The sequence below is a fragment of the Biomphalaria glabrata genome, chromosome 9 (genome assembly GCF_947242115.1).
Source record: "Biomphalaria glabrata chromosome 9, xgBioGlab47.1, whole genome shotgun sequence".
In the NCBI taxonomy this organism is placed as follows: domain Eukaryota; kingdom Metazoa; phylum Mollusca; class Gastropoda; family Planorbidae; genus Biomphalaria; species Biomphalaria glabrata.
In genome coordinates this window covers 944,657-971,084 of record NC_074719.1, presented here as the reverse complement: position 1 = coordinate 971,084, position 26,428 = coordinate 944,657, and the positions used below count along the sequence as shown (strand labels likewise).

Below are 26,428 nucleotides of genomic sequence, written 5' to 3'. Positions count from 1 at the left end.
TTATTTATTCAGTTTATTGCTCAGCCTTTATACATTCAGTCTATAGCTTAACATTTATACATTATCTGATCACCAAATATGTATTCTTTCAGCTCTGTTTATAGCTTATAATTTATTTATTCAGTTTATAGCTTAGCCTTTATACATTCAGTCTATAGCTTAACATTTATACATTATCTGATCACCAAATATGTATTCTTTCAGCTCTGTTTATAGCTTATAATTTATTTATTCAGTTTATAGCTTAGCCTTTATACATTTATTTTATAGCTAAGCATTTATACATTCAGTTTATAGCTGAGAATTTACTTATTCAGTTTATAGCTTAGCATTTATACATTCAGTTTATAGCTTAGAATTTACTTATTCAGTTTATGACTTAGCATTTATACATTATCTGATCAACAAATATTTATACTTTCAGCTCTGTTTTGACAATATATAAAGAGTGACTTTAGCTCAACTCCTCACCAAGCTTTACAGTCTGTGACATTTTTTTGGTAAAACTTTTAATCAGATTTATGTGTGTATACTTCATTATGTTAACTACTTTTATCAAGAATACTCAATTCATAAAAAGAAGCTGCTTTAAAGGATTAAAGATAACTTTGACCCTTTTGAGAAAACAAATTTAAACACAAGATTTTGAATTAATTTTGTAATTCTTTTATATTTTTTCTTTCTGAAAGCCACATAACGACACAAGTATTTATTCAAGGTTTTGAATGTATGGTATACTGTTAGGTTTAGTTATTGAGTCATTCAGTAAATTGTTTTTGTTTTGTGGTTTTTTATAAATTAATAAATGGAAGTTTATATAATGTGTTATGCTTATATGTATGATTTTTTTTTACTGATCTAAAGAAAGAAACTTGAGGATTTTAATTTTTATTCCTTTTTGAAACATGTAAGGAATATTAGAACATTGGTTGGCAACATTATTAGTGTCAAAATGTATTTCACTTGGTAGCCAAGAATGCTTCTAACTGAGATGACATCACTACCTGCGGTTAACAAGGGTGCCATGTTGTCAGCACAATAACCAACCGCCTTTACTTTTTCCTAACTCATATAATAATAATAATAATAATAATCTTTATTATCCTTAAGGAAATTTGTCTTACAATTTGTGCATTACACCAAACAAAAAACATTATAACTATAAGAAACCAAAATGTACATTCACACCAGACTCACTCATAATTTACATGTGACAAAGTTTATGCCAGATTGTTCTTATTTAATGATTTGATTGCCAGGGGAACAAAAGAGTGTTTGTGTCTGTTTGTCTTTGCTATCGGTGCCTTGTATCTCTTTTGTGATGGTAAAATCACAAAATCCTGACACAAAGGGTGATTCTTTATTTCGAGGATCTTGTTAGCTTTTTTATAGATGTTTGTCTCAAACAACTGCCCAAATGGGGTTTGTTTTTTGCCAATGATTTTGCCAGCAGCATTTAGGATTCTATGAAGTTACCCATTAGAGCTGGGTGGACTCGAAGGCACCATAAAGATCCCAAAAAATACCCGTCTTCACCAGGATTTGAACCCAGGGTCCTCCTGTTTGGAAGTCAAGTGCTTTACCACTCAGCCACATGCCTCCGTTAAAGGCTAGATTTTGTGACAATTATTTTTAGGAGAGAGAATGATGTATGCACAAAGTTGTAGCTTTTGTTTTTATTTTTATTAAATTTATTTGTATTTAACCACTGACTTATTCATCTCTGAATTGTCCAATTGAAGTTTGTAATCAGTTAGTGTTGACCTTGGCTTGATAGGCTAAAAGGATGAACAATAATAATAATAATAATTATAGCTTGTATGTAGTGCTACTTTCATGCTTACAGCATGCTCAGAGTGCTGTGTTCCAATCTTATGTGTGAACCAGTAGGGGGGGGGGGATTTGGGAGAGGGTTTTCCATGCTGCCTTTGGGTACTCAGTAAACAGAACTCTGCTTGAGTCGTGTGTTGAACCTAGAGTCACCTTGATAGGTAGCCGAGCCAAGCCAAGTTCAAGCATACTTAGCCTCTTGACCATGCCTCCACATTGAAATTAAATTGTAAATGTTAAATATTTTTAAAAATTTAATACAGAATTTGATATTTATGAAATATTTAATACAGAATTTGATATTGATGAAAAATTTAATACAGAATTTGATATTGATTACAAAAAATAATACAGAATTTGATATTGATACCATTTCATTTGTGTGTGTGTGTGTTTCCAATAATATTTCTATGAATGTACAATTTATTCTCTAGATAAAGATTCATTTTCTGTTTTGTAAGGCAGCTCTCAATCCTCAGTGTTATGAACATAATGATAACAGAGTCGAAAACCATGCCAGTTTAGTCTGGCTTTAATACACTGAATGAATACACAACACACATTTTGTGAACACATTCTTACGGACGAGTTACAATCACATGTAAGCATAAGAACGAAAACCGATACAGCATATAATTTTCATAAGTGAAATTCTAAACAGACTTCTAATTCAAAAACAGACTTCAACTTCACAGAACAGACTTCTATTTCACAGAACATTCTACTTCACAGAACAGACTTCTATTTCACAGAACATTCTACTTCACAGAACAGACTTCTACTTCACAGAACATTCTACTTCACAGAACAGACTTCTATTTCACAGAACATTCTACTTCACAGAACAGACTTCTATTTCACAGAACATTCTACTTCACAGAACAGACTTCTACTTCACAGAACATTCTACTTCACAGAACAGACTTCTATTTCACAGAACATTCTACTTCACAGAACAGACTTCTACTTCACAGAACAATCTACTTCACAGAACAGACTTCTATTTCACAGAACAGGCTTCTACTTCACAGAACATTCTACTTCACAGAACATTCTACTTCACAGAACATTCTACTTCACAGAACATTCTACTTCACAGAACAGACTTCTACTTCACAGAACATTCTACTTCACAGAACAGACTTCTACTTCACAGAACATTCTACTTCACAGAACAGACTTCTACTTCACAGAACATTCTACTTCACAGAACAGACTTCTACTTCACAGAACATTCTACTTCACAGAACAGACTTGGATAATAGAAGAAGAGATGTTAGTTTGTTAGTTCAACACTTTCAATGAAATTTAAGCCTCTTGTGTTGCCATGTATGGAAAGGATTTTTTTATTTTTACTTCAAGAAATCTAAAATTTCCTAATATAGAGTTGCCTGACTGCTATAGGCTTTGCACTGTCATCACTGCCCACTTCCCTCCCCTGTGGCTTGCAGATGCTTTGCACTGTCATCACTGCCCACTTCCATCCCTGTGTCTTGTGAATGCTTTGCACTGTCATCACTGCCCACTTCCCTCCCCTGTGGCTTGCAGATGCTTTGCACTGTCATCACTGCCCACTTCCCTCCCCTGTGGCTAGTAAATACTTTGCACTGTCATCACTGCCCACTTCCCTCCCCTGTGTCTTGTAAATGCTTTGCACTGTCATCACTGCCCACTTCCCTCCCCTGTGGCTAGTAAATACTTTGCACTGTCATCACTGCCCACTTCCCTCCCCTGTGTCTTGTAAATGCTTTGCACTGTCATCACTGCCCACTTCCATCCCCTGTGGCTTGTAAATGCTTTGCACTGTCATCACTGCCCACTTCCATCCCTGTGGCTTGCAGATGCTTTGCACTGTCATCACTGCCCACTTCCCTCTCCTGTGTCTTGTAAATGCTTTGCACTGTCATCACTGCCCACTTCCCTCCCCTGTGTCTTGTAAATGCTGTGCACTGTCATCACTGCCCACTTCCCTCCCCTGTGGCTTGCAGATACTTTGCACTGTCATCACTGCCCACTTCCATCCCCTGTGTCTTGTAAATACTTTGCACTTTCATCACTGCCCACTTCCCTCCCCTGTGTCTTGTAAATACTTTGCACTGTCATCACTGCCCACTTCCATCCCTGTGGCTTGCAGATGCTTTGCACTGTCATCACTGCCCACTTCCCTCCCCTGTGTCTTGTAAATGCTTTGCACTGTCATCACTGCCCACTTCCCTCCCCTGTGGCTTGCAGATACTTTGCACTGTCATCACTGCCCACTTCCATCCCCTGTGTCTTGTAAATACTTTGCACTTTCATCACTGCCCACTTCCCTCCCCTGTGTCTTGTAAATACTTTGCACTGTCATCACTGCCCACTTCCATCCCTGTGGCTTGCAGATGCTTTGCACTGTCATCACTGCCCAATTCCCTCCCCTGTGTCTTGTAAATGCTTTGCACTGTCATCACTGCCCACTTCCCTCCCCTGTGGCTTGCAGATACTTTGCACTGTCATCACTGCCCACTTCCATCCCCTGTGTCTTGTAAATACTTTGCACTTTCATCACTGCCCACTTCCCTCCCCTGTGGTTTGCAGATACTTTGCACTGTCATCACTGCCCACTTCCCTCCCCTGTGTCTTGTAAATACTTTGCACTGTCATCACTGCCCACTTCCCTCCCCTGTGACTTGTAAATGCTTTGCACTGTCATCACTGTCCACTTCCCTCCCCTGTGTCTTGTAAATGCTTTGCACTGTCATCACTGCCCATTTCCCTCCCCTGTGTCTTGTAAATGCTTTGCACTGTCATCACTGCCCACTTCCCTCCCCTGTGGCTTGCAGATACTTTGCACTGTCATCACTGCCCACTTCCATCCCCTGTGTCTTGTAAATACTTTGCACTTTCATCACTGCCCACTTCCCTCCCCTGTGTCTTGTAAATACTTTGCACTGTCATCACTGCCCACTTCCATCCCTGTGGCTTGCAGATGCTTTGCACTGTCATCACTGCCCAATTCCCTCCCCTGTGTCTTGTAAATGCTTTGCACTGTCATCACTGCCCACTTCCCTCCCCTGTGGCTTGCAGATACTTTGCACTGTCATCACTGCCCACTTCCATCCCCTGTGTCTTGTAAATACTTTGCACTTTCATCACTGCCCACTTCCCTCCCCTGTGGCTTGCAGATACTTTGCACTGTCATCACTGCCCACTTCCATCCCCTGTGTCTTGTAAATACTTTGCACTTTCATCACTGCCCACTTCCCTCCCCTGTGTCTTGTAAATACTTTGCACTGTCATCACTGCCCACTTCCATCCCTGTGGCTTGCAGATGCTTTGCACTGTCATCACTGCCCAATTCCCTCCCCTGTGTCTTGTAAATGCTTTGCACTGTCATCACTGCCCACTTCCCTCCCCTGTGGCTTGCAGATACTTTGCACTGTCATCACTGCCCACTTCCATCCCCTGTGTCTTGTAAATACTTTGCACTTTCATCACTGCCCACTTCCCTCCCCTGTGGCTTGCAGATACTTTGCACTGTCATCACTGCCCACTTCCCTCCCCTGTGTCTTGTAAATACTTTGCACTGTCATCACTGCCCACTTCCATCCCTGTGGCTTGCACTGTCATCACTGCCCACTTCCCTCCCCTGTGTCTTGTAAATGCTTTGCACTGTCATCACTGCCCACTTCCCTCCCCTGTGTCTTGTAAATACTTTGCACTGTCATCACTGCCCACTTCCCTCCCCTGTGGCTTGTAAATGCTTTGCATTGTCATCACTGCCCACTTCCCTCCCCTGTGGCTTGTAAATGCTTTGTAATATGTGCTAGGACATTATAATGTTGATTACTGGGGGTACATGTGATACTTCTAAAACAAATTTATTTAGAAAGCCTACTGTTAGACTATTGTTGGAACTCAAAAAGAAAATATTGAAATATTACACAAAGTTGTATATTTGATTCTTAATTGAAGCATGTCTTTTCAGTAGACTACTGACACTTTGGCTACCTGAAGACCTATTACATTTTCCAAGTTCTTGGCTTAGTGCATTGGTACTATAAGATAATAGTCTTTGGACCATTAAATTTCTTTTTTTAGAATTACAGTAATAAAAGGGGGACTGCAGAGGAAAAAAAGTTTAAAATTTAATGATAAAACATGATGTTACGCAACATTTAATGAAACAAAATATGTGTACGACATGAATGTACAATACTAATTAAAGGCCAGTATATGTTTTCCTTTATCATTTAACGTTTGATTCCACTTGTGTTAATACACCTCATTTTTATACAAGCAAATCTACACAGCCACTAAAAGACTTATTGGTATCTACGTTATTTATCAGATAACTGTAAGTTTAATTTTTAAAAACTTTGAATAAAGAAGAGGTATGTAAATCTTATCTTATATAATACAGACGTTACTTCAAAAAAGAAGATGATTACATCCTACGCGTCCTAAAAGTAATAAAAACTAATACAGAAAACAGTGTAGTCAAGATTTGACCATCTTTAAATTTGTTCTAAATTCAGAAAATATTTGTAACAAAAAATCCTTTTTAAAAATGTTCTTGATACCGGTACTGTTTTTTTTTTTAATGGTAAACCTTCGTCCTCTCAAAATAAAAACGACTGTTGCTAAAGACGGATTAGTTGCAACAAGTGACGCCCAGTTTTTTTAAGGTCATGTAAATTTCTAACACATGTCATGGGCCGGATGAGCAACAAAATTTATCGAGTCTTCAACACACATTGTAACATTCGTTTCAAGAGGATGAATAGCACCATGTCACGAGCCAGATATGACGTCACGAGCTGGATATGACTAGTAGTTTGGACATCTCCGGTCATTAATATATTGTTACATATAAATGGTAATCTATGTACTCCCATATGGTGGTGAAAGTTGGACACTGAACGCTGAGGCCGAAAGAAGAATTCAAACTTTTGAGAGTAAATGAGTTTGTTTTTTAACTAGTCTGGCTGGCAAAAAGGATGAACTTCTCAATACTGTGAATAGACGAAAGCTGAGCAAGTTCGGTTCAATTGTTTGTAAAATGTTTTACATGTTTCGGATGTTCCTTCATAGTTGAAGATAGTTTACTTCCTAGTCCAAACCTCCCCCCAGGACGACGGGGGATGGGAGCGGGCAGAGTTTCAACCCTCGACCGTCGATAAATCCGAACGACAGTCCAGCACGCAAACCGCACGACCAGGCAGCCATCCAATTGTAGTTGGCTGTCAAAAGTCATCCTTCAAGGTACACTGAAGGGAGCACAAAGAACGGGTCGTCCAATGAAAAGTTGGCAGGACTATGTGAACGGCCTTGACATCCTGCTAAGAACATCCGGGGAAGTGGATTTGGGTGAAGTGAAATGTCCAACCCTACGTCGATAGTCAAAGGGACGGAAGAAATGCCAGAGATTGTTCGTATTGGTTGTCTGCTTGTTCATGTGGTATTCTATTTAAACTGTCGCCTCGATGGTCAAGGTTCGAACCCTACCCACCTCCACCCCCCCCCCAGTCCCGTTGGATGTTTATGCTAGGATGTAAATAAAAACAAAATGTTGTTCTTCGTGCTGTACAGTCAACATTCAGACATTAACAACTGAGATGCTTTGAACTAATCAACAAAGTCCAATGACTCATTAGATCAGCAATATAGGTCAGGGTTTGCATATGGTCCACACTGTGGCACATCTGACCTGTCAGCCACTCATTAACACTGATGGAGTCGTGTCTAATATAATATAAATAAATAATAGGTCTGGTTGGGAGATTTGTAAAAAAAATTTATTCTTCCTTAATTGTGAAAAACATTGCAACGCAGACGACCGCATGCCAAAGGCGATGAAGAGAATAGATTAGATTTGCGGTCGAGGGGTGGACTGGGCTCTAGGTCGGCAGCCAGTCTAGGAGATAGAAACTCCAAAATAAAGCCTACAGCCTTTTGATGTCTACAGCTATCTCAGACTACTGAGCCACTGTGGTCGACACTTGACATAAAGAAGGGTTTTGGTCTGTGCACTCCATATTCCACTATAAATAGACAGTGCAGGCTGGATGCCTTGCAGTGCGTCTCGAATCACCCCGAGTACCGAATCTTCTTTGGTGATTTTAATGGAAGACTGCGTAAAAGAGGTGACTTGAGCACTATAAAGATCAACTCAGGCGCCATTTCGCCCTCAATGGCATAGAGGAAAGTAGCTGGCAGCAGATGGCCTCTGTGAGAGACGGAGAGCTCCCATAAAGGTTACGGGACTCATATTTGAGCCCTTATGGAAGACAGGCGCAGAAGACGGAAAGAAAATTTAAATAGACCGCCGGAGGATAACGGCTTTGTCTGCACGAGATGCGGAGAAACATGTAGGTCGCAACTGAATTTCCGCAGTCATGTGAAATACTGGACTCATCCTTAATCTTTGGAATAGAAGACATGGACATTGTTATTAAACTTGTAGAATGGGGGGGGGGGCGGACGAAATAGCCGAAAACTTTTTCTGGTTAATTGAAAACATTTTTAGTCGATTGATACGTTAAGAAGGTCTACAATTTTTTTTAGTTTTAAAGACATTATTACTTGCACGAAGTCATAACTAAAGTAAACAGTGCTTTAAAATAATTACTTACAAAATTGTTGCATTACTAGTACTAGAATGTCTTTTGTTCAATGCACCCATACATACAGACTACTCGATTTCTTTGTCACACACTTTTATTTCTGTGTGGAGGCCCACAAACGTACTGTTCTTCAACCCGGACCCACGCTTGCTACGCCACTGCATTGCATATTATTCTTTCAATCAAAGACTGTTGGCTTGTATAGTCCCCGATCTAGCACTATATTTTTTTTAGTAACTCGTGGGAAGACTAAAGCTTGAAAAGTATCTATGATGTTTGTTTGAACCATCACTTGACATCACTTTTGCTTAACACATGTGCTTAACACGACATAAACAATTCAAGAACTTGACAACTCCATTGGACCTCATTCACCAATCGTAAACAAACAACATTTAGCAACGTGATAATATTGATAAAACAATGGAAAAAAAACGTATCACGTGACAGCCTTTATGGATTGCGTAATTTGTATAGAAGAGATAGAGAGGCTAAATGTTGTTTGTTTACGATTAGTGAATGAGGTCCATTTCCAAATAAGGGGCTACTTTAATACTATAGCTTTATGCTCTAACGAATGTAATATATTACATCCAAATACTGTACAATTAACCCTTTACCGATGTACTCAACTTGAACTGGACTCTGTCTCGACTGTCCCGGACCGACCCCTTTCGATGTAGGGGTCACGGAAGTCGCGCCCGTACTGACTTCACTCTGGACTCCCTTCGTCGCACTGTCTTGCTGTGGATTAACAGTACCCGACTGAGGCGTCTTAACTCTGACACAATCTAAAGGAAATGTCGTTCAACGATTGTCTCAGGCCAATGCTAGACAAGTGCAAAAAAAAAAAGTCGCATCGACCGATAACTATGATACTTTTTAACTCTTTCTCTCCTAAGGGATGCTGCCAACGTTGATTTGACTCCCATTAAACTAAAAATTGATTTTTTGATTTATAAACTTTAATTTGTGTTGTGTACAAAGGGCATGCCCGCTCCTACAATTCAATAACAAATATAACATTTTCTGATAACATACACAAAAATATTGAAGTTTAATCATAGCAGGATAGTGAATTACAAATGAGGGGAAAGAATAATAGGACTACTATCGGAGCGAGAAAAATAATTACGGAGAGAAAGAGTTAAAAGCTATAAAATTTTATTTTTACAGCCAATGATAGTCATGTTTCATCAATACAATTTCAATTTATATATTGTTACGTATCTCTCCTACTATCCAGGCTCTCTTCTAACTGCACCACACGACACAACGAACTTAGAGAACCTCACAACTCAGGGCTCCAAAGTATCAGTCAGTTTAATTGCAAATACATTACAGACACTGTACAGTTGGCAACAACATTAACACTGTCTTTACAAAAACCTAGTCTTGCTCCGCCTGACTTCATACACCGTGCTGGTTCTCGCCTCGTACTGGTCACATTGCGAGGTAACGTGAAGTCTCGTCTTTCTTACACACTCGCTCTTATATAATGTCTCTACTGGCCTTCTAGAATCGAATGGAACGTTCTTGACCACTCAGAATGATCACAATAGCCGAGACTTGCGTGCGTAATATTTACACACAGGTCGTTGCCGAACTGGCGTGTACTGTCACTGGTCAAGGTTGACCGATCGTCCTGCGCTGGACTGGGGCGATTTGGGTAGGCTAAAAACACACAGCACTACCCCCATCTGTATCACCACCAGGTTTACAACAATATATATTTATATTCGGCCTTCTTTCCGTCCTCTTTTAGACGTAACCCTAGGGGTGACTGCATGCTTAGGGGAGCTGAAGCGCTGTAAAGGCCTATCGGGTGCCATGATGATGTTCGCCTTCACTAGCTTAGATGAAAGCAGGGAACAGGCCGCTGGAGAGTCCCAAAGAAAAGCCCCTTCCAAAGGCATGCACGGAGGACGAAAAAATAACTTAGGCCTACATAGACCCCAGTTCGAATTAAGTCTTTGTCTGCACCGGGTGGAGCCAGGGCCGGATTTAAGTACGTGGAGGCCCCAGGGCAAGACTTTGTGGAAGCCCCTACAATTTTTCAAAAGCTTTAAGATCCACTTATGAATGATTATATCTAAAAGCATGTTATATTTTAGATATTTTAGAAGAAAGAAACAGTTCTTATAAATTAATCTCACTTTCCCTTTAAACAATAATTAATATGTATATTTTACTTTCAAAAGTGTAGGCCTATAATTGTTCAGTTCTTGAAGTGAAAAGCCCTTGGAAGACTCACTGGCGAAAACCCGGAGATGCACCGGCCAAACTGGTGAAAGCGCCTTAAAAAGATAACCCTAGAGCTTTAGGCAAACGAAACAATCTATCTATAAATAAGGCAACATTTAACAAGGTGGACGCGTTGAAAATCAACAACAATTTAGTGTGAATGACATAATAACAAATATCAATGCATTAAATCAGGACAGTCAGAGGCGTAGCTAGGAATTTTCCATTGTTTGGGGTTCCGGGGAGCTTGACCTCTTTGGGGGCCCCTGCATTTTACGTAATATTTATTTTTTAATGTAAAAAAAACCCCACTAATTTGGGGGCCCCCTCAAGTGAGGCCCGGGGGGGTTTTCAAATTCTCCCCCCTCCTTCTCCCCCCACTCTAGCTACGCCACAGGGGACAGGAGACATCCAGCCGGAAGAAAACGATTTATGACTTAATAAGGTGGACAACTCACGAATAGAGAGACAATAGGATGATACACAGTTGTCTCCGTTGAACTAATACGAAATGATAGAGAGCATGCTTAACACTCCTGCAGGACTATAATGAGACACGGCTGTAGTGTAAACGAAAATTCGTAAAAATTGGAAAAGACTGAAATATATCTTGTAGCAAGAAGCTTATTCCAAATCGAGTTCAATTAGTTTACTTTGTGCAGAACCACAGTCCTTACCTGTCTACGATCTATTGGCATATCAATAATAATAATAATTATAATAATAACATTCTCGTTGCCTGTCAGAGGGTGGTACTTCTGCAGACCTGCCACATCACCAGAAAATTCCTCGGTGGAAACTGATAAAGGGACTACGATGAATTTTGTTTCTCTTTAGCGAAACTCGACCCTGGCAGCGCTACTCGTTCATTTCTAACATAATAATAGTCTTTATTGTCCGTATGGAAATTTGTCTTACAATTTGTGCATTACACCAAACAAAAAAACATTATAACTATAGGAAACCAAAGTGTACATTCACACCAGACTCACTCATAATTTACATGTGACAAAGTTTATACCAGATTGTTCTTATTTAATGATTTGATGGCCAGGGGATGACGAGGATAATGTACACAAAGGGCTTTCTATTAGAGAAAACTACAAAACATAACAACACGAGAGACAGTGAAGTGTTACAGTAATGCAGCTAATTTTTCTTGTATATATATCATCACATAATCTTTGATGCTCTCGCTGAGAGCATAAGGACTGAGTCAGCCTGTAACAAGAGAAAGATAGCCATATAAGTAATAATTACTTTAGAATTCGTTAGATAGGACAATTTTAAATTGAATTAAAAACTTCAACAAATTGGACAGAACACAAATCTTGTAGGTAAACGTTGTTCTTTGATGAGTGTTACTGGTTAAACGTCAGAGTTACTAGTTGAACGCCAGTTACTGGTTAAACGTCAGTTACTAGTTGAACGCCAGTTACTGGATAAACGTCAGAGTTACTAGTTGAACGCCAGTTACTGGTTAAACGTCAGTTACTAGTTGAACGCCAGTTACTAGTTAAACGTCAGAGTTACTAGTTGAACGCCAGTTACTAGTTAAACGTCAGAGTTACTAGTTGAACGCCAGTTACTGGTTAAACGTCAGTTACTAGTTGAACGCCAGTTACTAGTTAAACGTCAGAGTTACTAGTTGAACGCCAGTTACTGGTTAAACGTCAGTTACTAGTTGAACGCCAGTTACTGGTTAAACGTCAGAGTTACTAGTTGAACGCCAGTTACTGGTTAAACGTCAGAGTTACTAGTTGAACGCCAGTTACTGGTTAAACGTCAGTTACTAGTTGAACGCCAGTTACTGGATAAACGTCAGAGTTACTAGTTGAACGCCAGTTACTGGTTAAACGTCAGTTACTAGTTGAACGCCAGTTACTAGTTAAACGTCAGAGTTACTAGTTGAACGCCAGTTACTAGTTAAACGTCAGAGTTACTAGTTGAACGCCAGTTACTGGTTAGACGTCAGAGTTACTAGTTGAACGCCAGTTACTGGTTAAACGTCAGTTGCTAGTTGAACGCCAGTTACTGGTTAAACGTCAGAGTTACTAGTTGAACGCCAGTTACTGGTTAAACGTCAGAGTTACTAGTTGAACGCCAGTTACTGGATAAACGTCAGAGTTACTAGTTGAACGCCAGTTACTGGTTAAACGTCAGTTACTAGTTGAACGCCAGTTACTAGTTAAACGTCAGAGTTACTAGTTGAACGCCAGTTACTGGTTAAACAGCAGATTTTGTTCACTTCTAGGAAGACAAACATTGGGCCTTATCATTTCGAGGCCTCATGCTATCTATCTATCTATCTATCTATCTATCTATCTATCTATCTATCTATCTATCTATCTATCTATCTATCTATCTATCATTCTATCTATCTATCATTCTATCTATCTATCTATCTATCTATTTATCTATCTATCTTTCCTATATCTATCTATATCTCTATCTATCTATCTATCTATCTATCTATCTATCTATCTATCTATCTATCTATCTATCTATATAAAGAGAGAGAGAGAGAGAGAAAAGGGGTGGGGGAGAGACAGGGATTCACTGCATTAAATGACGACCAATTTGTGATTTCATTAGGTCTACTCGCACTGTTCAGCGTGCGCCACGCAGGTGACAAAAAAAGCAGTGACAAAAACGAGGGCACTCACGGAACTTGCATTCGATGTGATCGCAGAGAATCCACTGTGTTGCTTTATATATTCTTTAGTGACAGTTTCGTGACTTTGTTTTGTAACACTGATTTGCTTTCATTTTGTCATTAGTATAGGGATTTATTGAAAAGTTCTGTCTGAGTCTTATTTCACCATCAAGTTCATAGTGATCATCTTCATCATTATCTCTGACCTTTGACTTTTGTCGCACGGGTGCTGTGACGATTAAAAAAAATAGGTTCTTTAATCTGATTTGCATAGGATTACCAAACAAAAGAATCTCGGAAGCAGCTTACGTGAATTTTAATGTGTGACATTGACAATTCTATTTTGTTTTCTTTTGGGGCATTCGTTTCTCTTTTCAAAGGACGCAACTACAAACTGTCTAGTTTCTAATTTAATATCAGTTTTGAGCAGAAAATTGCAATAAAACTTTCGTAAAGGCACTCTACTGTATTGGAAAATATCAAGCTTTATCTCGTGAAAGAAAGTCTGCCAGCCTATTTCGCATTTTCACATTTAGGACTATAAGAGCAGTAGACTCAACAAAATGATTTGGAAAATGAAGACCTTTCTGGGTTCAGTGATTTTGCTATCAACGTGTAAGTAACATTTTAACAAATCAATTAGGTCTGCTTTTAATGTTCATTGTGTGTTCAATTTAGAGAGTCCATCCGATTACTTTTTTTTTTTTTGTATTGTAGCCTACTGGTATATAATCAAAGTCCAAAACACAGCAATAGGAGAAACTGTAATTTCTTTTTTGTCTTTCGAGTTTCGGATTATTTTTATTTTATTCAGAAATAATTACACCAAAGTCAAATTTACTGTACGGCGAAAGGGTTCAAACACGAACCATCGTAACGACAGTCCGAGGCGCATACCATAAGACCAGGCATTGGCAGGCAGCTATCCATATTTCACATTATAGGCCTATGGACTGCAGTTCCTTAAGTAGGCTATCTGTCAAAAATCATCTTATTTTACTTTTTAAAGAATGGTCAATGTTTTGTTATGTTTTAGAAATATAGATTCGATATTATATTATTAGCGATATCTATTGATAGTTTATCTGAAAATTAATAATTAATAAATATAAAATAAATATAAATAATAAATATAAAGATTGGGTGGGGAGGAGGGGACATATTTGTGAATTAAAAAAAAAAGAACAAAGAGTGTAAATAAAAATCTGAAATTTAAAAACAGAAAATTAAGAGACGTCCCTTCATCTTCTAAATTGGACCAGCAACACAATTTATTCAAAACATTCTTTTCAAGAAAACATTTCAACATAGCCGCCATGCCCATTTCTACCCCGCCTACATGACCATATTTGAATGAACTTCATGAACAGAAAAGTCTAAGAAAAATCGGAAAAATCTTGGAAGCCACCCGCTCCATCAGAAGTGGTCGCGAAGTGGGCTACTATACTGTCAGTCTTGACAAGAACAGAGCGGTACAAAAACTCGTCCGTACCTTACTCGGTCAGACTATATCAACACCAGTCGTTGATCAGGAAACATGAATAGGACCAAAATGCCTGAGTGTAATCGCTGAATGAACTCTTTATGTTGTGTCTGTTCTATTTATTTATGTGTATGTTTCTGTTGTGTTGTCTTTATATGAGAAAAGAGTCCAAATTTCCATATGGATCAATGAAGCAGTCTTAGTCTTAGTATTTATTGCGTTGCAACAGTCAAAACGATGACCCCCCCCCCTGCCCCAAATACAAATTAATATGCAGCCTCGTTTGCTTTTCCCATTATCGGTCATTGTCTCCTCCTACTTCTGGCTTATTTTAACTTGCTCTACCGTCGCCAGGAGAAAGCTCTTTACAACTCAGAAGCAGTGTCCCCCCCCCCCCCCCAAGCCCACTAAAAAGTGACAAAGGGCAGCGCCAACATACTTTTTTGTTTTCCATCTAGAGCCGAGGTTCTCAATGTAACTGGCCTTTTGACGCGGTATTAGTATTACACAAAAGACTGGTCACTAAGATGTAGAAACTTGTATCACACAATCAATGTGTCGCGAATGCTGTAGAATGCTGGGTTCGTGCTGCCTGGAGTCACACTTGACACGTAACAAGCACAAATAGTATAGTTCCGTGGATTGACTAGAATCCGAATTGTAGCAGACGAGACATAACGTTTATCCAATGACAATATTCTGCACTTCATAGTAGTTACAAAAATGATCAAATGCATAGAAATGTAGTTACGTCCGCGTAACAGCGGTACCAAAATATATCCAATATACTAAGTCCTCAAGAGCAGGTGTATATATATATATATACTTTACTATTAAATCACGTCCGCATCACAGCGGGTAACAATAAACTTCAATAATATGTATCCAGCTCTAAGTACAGAAAAGAACTATCAAAATACGTGTACTGTCTCAAGTCCCATAAACGACTCAACTGACTAAAAGTTACTACTGTCTTCAAGTGACTGCCCTACTCAACTGACTTAAGGTTACTACTGACTAAAAGTTAATTTAGTCATTCTTACTTCTTCTTTCTATATCAGAGGTTTCACGTGTCTTTCACCTTCTTGACCCGAGGTGAAAATATAGCAGGCAATATCAACCGTGACTGTGACACTCAACCTGTGGGTCAAGACCCCCTTGGGGGTCGAATAACGATTCGCCAGGGGTCGTCTAAGACCATTGAAAATATAGATTCTAATACTGCAAATGCTACGTCATGCTTAAAAAAAATAGTCACATAAGTCTGCACCAAAGTGGTGAATACGAAATAAGTTAAAAAGTAAAAGTTTCCGTTGCGGTCTACGGCATAAGTATAATGAAAGTCATCTGTTTCTGTGGCCCACGGTTATGTGGCTAGCACAACGACCAACCGCATTTACTTTCCCCAACTAATATCAGGTGGGCCCCACACATTAGAGTTGGGTGGACTTAGAGGCGCCCAAAAATCCCCGCGTCTCCCAAATAAGAAATAGAATAGTAAATAAATGCATGTCACAAAGATGCAATTTTATTTATTTATAATTTAATCATAATCAGAACTATTTATTTCAAGACATCAATTTGAAGTGAAAGGCTGTTAAGGCGGTAACAGTGTAGCCCTATCTTTGTGGGCTACCTCCGTAAGTTGTGGGCTTAACATTGTAGCCCTATTTTTGTTGGCTACCTCCGTAAATTGTAGGCCTTATAATGTAGCCCTATCTTTTTCGGCTACCTAACATTGTATATATGTAGGCTACTTCCTTAAATTATATCCTAACATCGAATATTCGTATGCTACTCCCATAAGTTAGACTACAATGTAGGTTACATTATATAGCTTCTAAGTTGTAGCATTGTAAAATTGTAGACTTTCGTCCATAAATTGAAATACGCTGTTAAAATGTGTTAATGTACGTAGCTCTAGGTGACATCATTTCTATAAAATTATATAGTGGGTATGCAGATGAGATTGTTTGTAATTTTTTTTTTAAATGTTCCTGATGTTGATTCGGAGTTAAAGAAAATTTTGATTTACTACCTAATCCAAACCTCCCGCAGGACGACGGGGTTGGCAGCGTGCAGGGTATCAACCCGGGACCATCGACAAGTCCTAACGACAGTCCAGCGCGCATAACGCACGACAAGGCAGCCACCCTTGTAGACCATATATTTATATTTATGACGGGTTTACGAAAATGCAAGACCCGCGCACTATAGGCCTATACCCTCACCTTTAATTCAATTTAAACTTTTTAACAAAATATATGCATGTCAAATAAAAGAGGCTAAATGGGATTAATATAAAATAACGTTACTCGATTATTCTCTTCACCAATAAAGCCTAACGTGATTATATATATATATATAGCCTATCATCTATTAAATTAATATTAGCCTTTTAATACAAGTTTGAAGCCGGAAAATTTTGATTTCTATAGTTATACGAAATTCTACCCAAGAGAATGGTCGTATTTATGACAATAGCTTGTGCCTACATTTACAGCCCCTCCTCTCACATGTTCATACATGAGAATGACTTTCTGACGGAAAACTTCTGACTATTATGGGGAAAACATTTTTTTTTTGGTCTACGAAGTTACTATAACAGTTTGATAACCACTGCCACTGCGTATTTAGATCTACCCCGTTTAGATTTAGCTAATTAACAAATTAGCATCGAAGCTCGTGTTTAGTAAGTGTTCTTGGTGCTTACTCAGTTACTGCTAACCTGGACAGCTTCCGTTAGCCCGGCGATTGTTTATCGAAACATTGAATGCACCTTGTGCGAGTGTCTGGCAATAGAATATCAACACCAACACATAGTGACATAGCAGGTAAGTTAATTTTTTTTTTCAAATATATAGTGATTTTAGTCTAGACTGCGCTGCTAAAAGCGGAGGAAATTAGCCTATATATTAACCAATTTGGATTTATTATATAAGAATATAGATCTACATCTAGTGTGGAAGTGTAGATTATAGATAGTAGATATAAAAAATAAATGAATTTAATAAGCATAACTTAACTTCTTAAGACACTTTTAAGTCAAGTTAAGTAAGCCGGCATCTCTAATCATACTAATGACTCTCTAGAAATAGATCTAGATCTAGGACTAGATCTAGAATTCTAGATCTAGAATCTATGTCTAGTTGAATAGTTCTAAAATTCAAAATCATTGGACACTGCCATTCATGCAATCATGATTCACTCAATTGTCTCAATGACTCATTATTGACATCATTACATAAATGATCATTTTTTACAATCAGTGGCATCTTCAAAAACCTTCAAAACCTACACATTTCATTTGTACAATTACTACAATCTAGAGAATCTAGTCATAGTGACAGGTCTGACAGTCACACATGTTAATATTATTATTGACTTAAATTTAAACTCTGCCAACTCTTTGGTTTTCCTGGCTGATTCAGGCAACCCATTCCATTCTCTAATCAATGGCATTGTTATAGTCATTAGGCAAGAAAAAGCACTTCTTGTATGAATTAGTTCTAGCATATATTTATGGAATTTATAAGAAATGTGCCTCTATCTATAGATTTTTTATAGGTTCTAGATAAGATGTAGATCTATATAGATTTACTTAATTATTCATGCCTTCATGGCATGAAGGCTTGTGTTCAGGAAAGTGGAGAACCCTTTAAAGTATCATATGGGGTAAAACAAAGTTGTTTCCTAGCACCCACACTGTTCAGCATTATGTTTTCTGCTATATGCTGACAGATGCATTCACAAATAGAGATACAAGCGGGATAAATATAACATATAGATTTGATGGTGGCCTATACAACCCGAAGCAGCTCAAAGCAAAGTAAAAAAAAAATCAGCAGTAATCAGGGACTTGCTATTTGCTGACAACTGTGCCCTAAATTCCTGCTCTGAAAATTATCTGCAAAAGATCATTAGTAACTATGTATCGCCAATGCTAGTGCATCCTATTTCAGAATGTCTAAAATGTTTGGAATAGACGGTTATCTGCACATACACAAAGCTAGGGATTTATTGAGCTGTCATCCTCCCGACAGTTCTCTATGCCTAAAAAACCTGGACAGTGTGTATATATATACTTCCACATGACCCATCTCAGAAAAATACTGAATGTTAAATGGCAAGAAAAGATACCAGATACTGAAGTCCTTCAAAGAGCGGGCCTACAAAGCATGCACACAATCCCGATGCAGTCCCAGCTGTGATGAGAAGGCCACATCTGCACAGTAGAGGACCGCATCATCTCTAAACGACTCCTGTATGGCCAATTAAGGCAAGGAAAGCCCTCACAAGGTGGACAAAGAAAATGCTTAAGTGACACCCTCAAAGCTTCTCTGAAAGCATTCAGCCTTGACTCTGAGACCAGGGAGACAGAAGCACATAAAACTGGCGCACATATTGCAGGGGGCACTAGAACATTGCTGGGAGAAGAATAGCGCCAGAGAAAAAAATCTAAGGCCAATGACACTAGCACCAGTTGGAATAACCTGCCCATCGTGCAGCCGAACTTTCCGGGCTCACATGTTTGTAAAATGTTTTACATGTTTTGGGTGTTCCTTCAGAGTTAAAGATTCCAAATGTCTTACAGGACGAGGGGGGATGGGAGTGGGCAGGGTTTGAACCCTGGACCTTCGATAAATCGGAACGACAGTCCAGCGCGCAAACCGCACGACCAGGCAGCCATCCAAGGTCTCACCAGCCACATGTGGAGGCTCAAAACCCCAGAACAAAGCCCTCAGCCCCCTGGATGACAAAAGACATCATCGAACTTCAATGGATGAACTTAATTATAGATTCTTAGATCAAGACTAGTTTGGATCTGCCATATACTGTTTCTTCACTAATCATAGGTCTAGAATTATATGAATTTAAATTATACTTCCCCCTTCATTTGTCATGGTGTGAAGCTTCTGCCTGGGCATTAGCAATGGTCGGGATGATGTCATCATCCACTGATTTTTTTTTTCATGGTTGATTCCTAAAGCCTTTGTTTTACATGTTTGAGATGTTCCTTCAGAGTTGAAATAAATGAAGATAATCTACTTCCTAGGCGAAATCTCTGCAAGATGACGGGGATGGCAGTGAACAGTTATGAATCCTGGACCAATGGCAATCCAGCACACATACCACATGGCCAGGCAGCTTTTTCATGTTTTGGAATAGCTACAACGTACAAGGCTGCAGAAGTTTGAATTAAGAGTTTTTCTTCTCCTAGGTGGTAACTAGCCATTGTTAATGAGCCCCTCCTCCCTGAATCTTACTGGTTCAGACCCAGTTACCTGCCTTCGTCCTTCACCTTTTATTGAAAACAGTTTCCCTTGGCTCAACATCTAAGCCACACTTCTTGGACTAGTTTTTGACATTTTATAGTTATTGGCGTGCTTATTAAATATAATATCCATTATACTTAAATGGCAGGTTTTCATCTACAGTTTTAATTTATAATTAAATTATTTCTGAACTTGAGTATTCCATATTCTAGTTAGGCATGTCTGAGATTTTATTAGGGGGCACGTTGGTGGAGTGGTTAAGCACTTGGCTTCTGAACCTGGGGTCCTGGATTTGAAGACTGGGATTTTGAATTTTGGGATTTTTAGGGCGTTCTTGAATCCACCCAACTCTAATGGGTACCTGACTTTTATTTGAGAAAGTTAAGGTGGTTGGTCGTTGTGCTGGCCACATGACACACTGCTTGTAAACCATTGGCCAAAGAAACAGATGACCTTAACATCATCTGCCTTATAGATAGCAAGGTCTAAAAGGGGAACTTAACTTTTCTAACTCTGAGATTTCAGATATTTAGAAAACATGTTATTACTTACTTACTTGTATAAGGAAGAAAAATGCACAATCCGAAAAATGGCCAGCTCCTCTACCACCGAAGCAAAAGCCACCTTAACCTGCGCTATCTGTGGACGGGAGTGTCTCTCCAAAATAGGGCTCCACAGCCACATGAGGAAGTGTGCTCTGAGATGAACCATAGTCGTTCTACGACTGAGGGAGGCCAATGATGTATAAATATTTTTGATTATATTTTAATTGAGCTTTAACTGCTGGTTTCTTTCATTACAATATTAGTCTGCACATAGACTGATTGATCTGATTTGTTACCGGTACACTGTTTTTACATTTTAGCTTTAAATGTTGATTTCCTTCATTACAGCATTATCTAGATCTGATTTATGACTGTTTTTGTGTGTTAGAAATTAGAAAATTAAAAAATAAATAATTTGTTGATCTAATCAATATTTATATTTATAATTTTTAGATCTGAAGCCAGGGTTTTATGGCTCTATAATAAAAACTAAAATGTAACTCTTTGAGCTATTCCAACTTACCTAGATAACAATAAGCTGTCAAATAGTGTACAGGAGACTAACTTTGAAAATAAAGACCTCTGCTTTAACTTAGGTAAGAAAAATAGTAAAGAGTTTGGATTAAATGAATTTCTACATTTAATAATTATTTATTAAGTGAAGTAGTTTCAAATCTAAAGTATAATTTGTTGTAATGTGTTTTATTTTTTCAAAGTTTAATTTATATCTTCTGGTCAATCCTTAGCCAAGATAAATCAGCAATATGCTCCTGCAAAAGGATAATACATTTTTTTCAAAAGAAATAGAAACTAATGAAGACTGTTGTGAGGATGGTGCCAAGTTTGAACAATGACCGCCATCATCCTCCCTGTCCTCCAGTTGTGGTCTTAAACTTTATATCTAAGAAAAACAAACAGAACCAGACTTTTTTAATGCTAAATAACTACCAGGCCTGTACAATTCAGGCCTAGACAATTGTCTACTGAATATTTTAGGGACTTGATGGTAATGTTTTGAATCATTCAGTGTGGAATCAAATGTATCAGTGATATTCAAACTATGATCCATAGGCCCATATCCAGCGAGTGACAGGTCTTAACTGGTCACTTGAAATTCTCGCTATGCAGAATGAAGCAGAAAAGACTTAATTCATTGAACACCACAATTTTGTGTGACCTGTGACACACATATTGCAAACATGTGGCCCCTAGAGCAAACAAGATTCAGCACCATTGTAATACATACAGTTTGCAAGCCAACATAATTTTTTATTTGGATCTGAGAACATTTATAAGTATCTAACACTATTCAACACTTTCTGACAGCCGAAACTTTGCAAAATACATGGTTACAAGGAGTGTTCCTTAAATGTGTGTATGTTAAAATAAAAAATTGTGCTGTCTCGTGTATTTCAATGAAGTGTGATTTATCAGTATATTGTAACAAGTACTGCGTCTCTGTGTAACTGGTTTCTAAAACATCAAATGCAGGAAAAATGCAGGTAGCTGATTTGTTTGCTGACTTTATCGATCTCACCAGTGAGATATAGTGAGTCACGATGGCTGGTGGTGAATTCTATCTCAGCTCGGATGCCCTTCAAGATTCATTGCTATTCGGAAGCTACTGCATGTGGGTCGAAAGGTTAAATCAGTTTTAATAGGGACCTGTCAGCTTATTTCTCTGTAGAGAATGATGTGATGCAAGGCTGTGTGTGTTGATAATATTACTACACTCTGTAGCTTTAGACAGTAAAGGAATCCATCCTATACCTAAATTAGGCAACTATCCTTCAATGATGCTTTGCTGGAGTAAAACATGGCCAGTTATCCAGCCAGAGCTGGAAATGAGCTCCTGCGCAAACTTAGTACTCTTAGTGCTATTGATGACTAAGATACATTGTAGTATATAAACTATGGTAAATATATTTTTTTTATATTAGTCACCAAGAATTTTAGACCCTAAGCTGGATATTTTAAAATTTAAAAAATACATTATTTTTCAGACGTATCTACATACAAATAAATCCCAGATGAATAGAATCACTATTTCACTCCTCGTTACTTTCATTATTTAGTTTTATTTCAAACAACTAGTTTCTTACCATGTTTTATTGTGCTTTAAATGAAGACTGCTTAACACACATGCAAGTTCTCAACTATGCATTCTAGATAAGACTTCAAAGTACTTTAAAACATTTATTTACCAGGGGAATATGTCATTAAGTCTCCAAGATTAAGTGTCTCAAGTGTCACTACACTATTCCTGGCTAGCCTATGTTTGTTATAACATGTTATAACAGTTTCATTCTAGCTACACTTTTGGTTTTGAGATTTCTATTCACAAAATTATTTCTTTATTCTTCTAAATATGTATCCTAACTGTATATTCTACTAAATATGTATCCTAACTGTATATAACATTTTTTAGTTTTTCAGATTTCCCTTAGCGGAAATGCCAAAAGTAAGCTATCTCTCCACTGTTCACTGGACCTGACAGAGAATCTGGTATTGAAATCACTGAATCCAAATCTAGTTGCAGCCAAAGTGAGCGAAAGTATGAAAAATGTTATGGTGAGTACACTTTGATTGACATTTTAGCCTAGGTTTTGGTCAATGAATAACATCTTTATAGGTATATGTAATACTATTTGATTGTCAAAAGAGCTTAGCTGAAGGCTCTTCAAGCTCCAGGCTTGTAAGCCTGCTTGAACAACCATTCTGTCTGGAAGAGATCCAAGTCAATGCCTATGTAAAGCATTGCTATTTCCAATTTATCTGTCCGAAGGCAGAGTACACCAGAAACCGCCGCCACTTTCCTTTGTTGTGCCAAGCTAACCCTGCAGGACTCGCCATTGGTGTAACGTTCTTTTGAGGAGCGGCGCATGGATTATTGACAGGGACGTGTGAGCTCTCTTTCTACTCCACTCAGTGCAATGGGAAAGCTCTTGCATTCCCTTGAACACTCCCACAGGAGGTTTGTTTTGCTATTCATTTAGCCTGATCACTTCCTCAAATGATCGTTTCCACTCAGGTACCACGTTGAGGCTGAATAGCGTACTCGGGAGATGTAATACCAGAAATGAATGTAGTCCCATCCTGAACATCTTTAGAGCAACATAGTCTAGAAAAAAAAGTCTAGACATTTTTTGTAACATTGAGAATTTTCTTGCAGAATTAATCTTAAGTGTCTTCATAGACATATAAGATAGGTTTTCTTTGCTATTTCACTGTGAACTATTTTTTTTTTTTATTGGTTACTGCCACTGACTGACTAGTGGCCAATTAGAATCACTACTTTCCTCTTGCTATCAACACAATCTACTTTTTAGATTCAGCTCCTCTTTAATTCTTGTGTTTTATTATGTTAAGAGGTTTTATTTCCACCTCCGCTTATCTGATTTACTCTTAACACCTCTATTCATCCTATCCCCTTTGGGTTGGAACTCAAAATCAGTGAAACTAGCTTTTAAAATAAAACATCACTGGTTCATTACATCAATGGATTCAGGATTTCCTGAAAGGTAGAGAACAAACTGTAATATTAAAATGGCTCTAAACCAACATTAACAGTCAACTCATGTGTACATCAAGGAACAGTCTTAGTATAATTTACATAAATGAATTACCAATTTGCATTAGTTGCATTTGTCAGATTATTTGCAGATGAATTATAGAGATGGAAATCTAATTGGAGCATGTCTTTCCACCCAGAAAAATGTCAGTTATTAAGAGTAATAAAAAATTTAAAACAAATAAATACCACATATCTTCATCTAGGTAAATCAGTTACATGGACTAAAAACTCCAAATACCTAGGTGTTATAGTAAATGAAAAATTATCATGGAACCTCATATAGAGGAAATTTTTAAAAATCAAACAAAGCAATACGTTTTTATTAAAATATTATTTTTTTTTACAAATCCAATAAAGACAAACTAAAATGTTATTTATCCTTGATTAGGGTTAAAAGAATATGCATCCTCTGTTTGGGACCCCTCAACGTAAGAAAAAAACATTTAGAAACAAGAAGAGACACAAAATAGTGCAGTGAGATTCATAACAAATCAATATTCACATTTAGTCAGAATAACACCATTAGTAGAATCATTAAATTTAGAGACCCTTCAGGATAGAAGACTAAAGTAGCAATTATACATAAAACACTGAACCAAAATCTTCATATAAAAAAAAAAAAAAAAAAAAAAAGCAAACTTATATAACACTAAGAAAGACAAAGAGATAAGCACAATTCTGATTCTATTTGCTAGGATGAATTCAATAAGTGCTCATTCTTCAGCCAGGAAAAAATTAATATGATTTTATGCACATATTAATGTATTAATTAGACATCTATAAAAAAAAGTTTTCATTGCAGAATCAAGAAAGACCTTCAGTTAATACCAAGGAAGTGATTACAGTTAACACAAGTCTGGACCTGGACACATTCTCAAAGCTCTTACCTTTCTTGCGATGTTACTTTGTGAATTCTCCGGTGAATGAAGAAAACAAACTAAAAGTGGAGGACCAAGGTATTTTTGTGTACAGTCTTTATGTGAATATCTTATTACTCATATAGTTTAGTTTTGTACATTTACTTGAGGTTTTGTGTGTGTGATTATATACATATATATAGTATTCTCTGTAAAGAGTATGGCTTAACAATTAGCATGAAGAAAAAAAATTTTATGGGACCACCTGCTACAACATCACCCTCCATCCTCATAGACGATAACAAACTGGATGCTGTTAATGAATTCTGCTATCTTGGATCCACAATTTAGGATGACCTGTCTCTAGAAGAGGAGAAATGGTTACAGAAGACTGCCTCAACATTCGCTAGACTCAAGTCAAGAGTTTGGGAAAACTAGAAGCTCACTACAGCAACTAAAATGGCGGTCTACAAGGCATGCATTCTGAGTAAGCTATTGTGCAGCAGTGAGTCATGGACCACCTATGCAAAGCAAGAGAAAAAACTAAACTCATTCCATTTGTGCTGTCTCCAAAGAATCTTGAAAATCACATGGAAAGAAAAAGTGTGCAATACTGAGATCCTTCTTGCACGAACAGGCATTCCCAGTATCTTTACAGTCCTCAGACAACGCCGCCTGCGCTGGCTTGGACATGTTCACTGGATGGAAGGCAATCACATCCCGAAAATTATTATCTACGAGCAACTCGAGTTTGGCTCAAGGAAAACTGGTCACCCCCATTTCCTTTACATGGATGTAACAAAATGGGACCTTAAATCAGTGAACATCGAGACTGACCATTGACATAGCCCTAGGCCGCACTAGTTGGAGAGAGAGATGGTGACCAAAAAAGCTATGTCAGCAAAAAAAAAACATGGGCTTCAGCTCTGGAAGAAAAGCATGCCATGCGAAAAATGGCCAGCTCCTCTACCACCAAATAAAATGCCACTTTGACCTGCAATATTTGTGAACGGGAGTGTCTCTCCAAAATAGGGCTCCACAGCTACATGAAAAGTGTTTGAGATGAACCAGAGTCTACGACTGAAGGAGGCCAACTGGAAGTATTCTCTAAAACAGACACAAGTTAGCTTTTTATAAAATACATTCCTTGACTGGGCTTTTTATAAAAAGTTAAAAAACAACACATGAGGGTATGGGTTGGCTGAGATATTAATCACACCAATAAGATAAAGATACAATCACTTTTCTTAAGGTTTGATAATTCATTAAATTCTTAAGGTTTGAAAATTCAGTAAATTCTTAAGGTTTGATTATTCAGTTTGCTTAGTTTTTTTATGACTTGAAAACTTTTGATTATAAAG

At 38.0% G+C, this 26,428-nt stretch overlaps 1 protein-coding gene and 1 long non-coding RNA gene across 12 annotated transcripts in view; both read left to right on the top strand.

Moving 5' to 3' along the window:
- Positions 1-26,428, top strand: part of LOC129928017 (uncharacterized) — a 134,034-nt gene that overhangs the window by 18,303 nt on the left and 89,303 nt on the right. For 2 of the 6 annotated variants that reach the window (XR_008779602.1, XR_008779605.1), the window contains exon 6: positions 425-2,703. This is a non-coding gene — a long non-coding RNA (uncharacterized LOC129928017). Of the gene's footprint in view, positions 1-424; positions 2,704-26,428 lie in introns of those variants that run through there. The other 4 variants (XR_008779603.1, XR_008779606.1, XR_008779607.1 and 1 more) reach the window with 3 other exon arrangements.
- Positions 17,574-26,428, top strand: part of LOC129928014 (uncharacterized) — a 28,353-nt gene continuing 19,498 nt past the window's right edge. For all 6 annotated transcript variants that reach the window (XM_056039846.1, XM_056039845.1, XM_056039843.1 and 3 more), the window contains exons 1-3: positions 17,574-17,649; positions 23,065-23,207; positions 25,013-25,166. In XM_056039846.1, the coding sequence (XP_055895821.1) occupies positions 17,589-17,649; positions 23,065-23,207; positions 25,013-25,166 (358 nt within the window). In that variant the 5' untranslated portion in view covers positions 17,574-17,588. The remainder of the gene's footprint in view (positions 17,650-23,064; positions 23,208-25,012; positions 25,167-26,428) is intronic.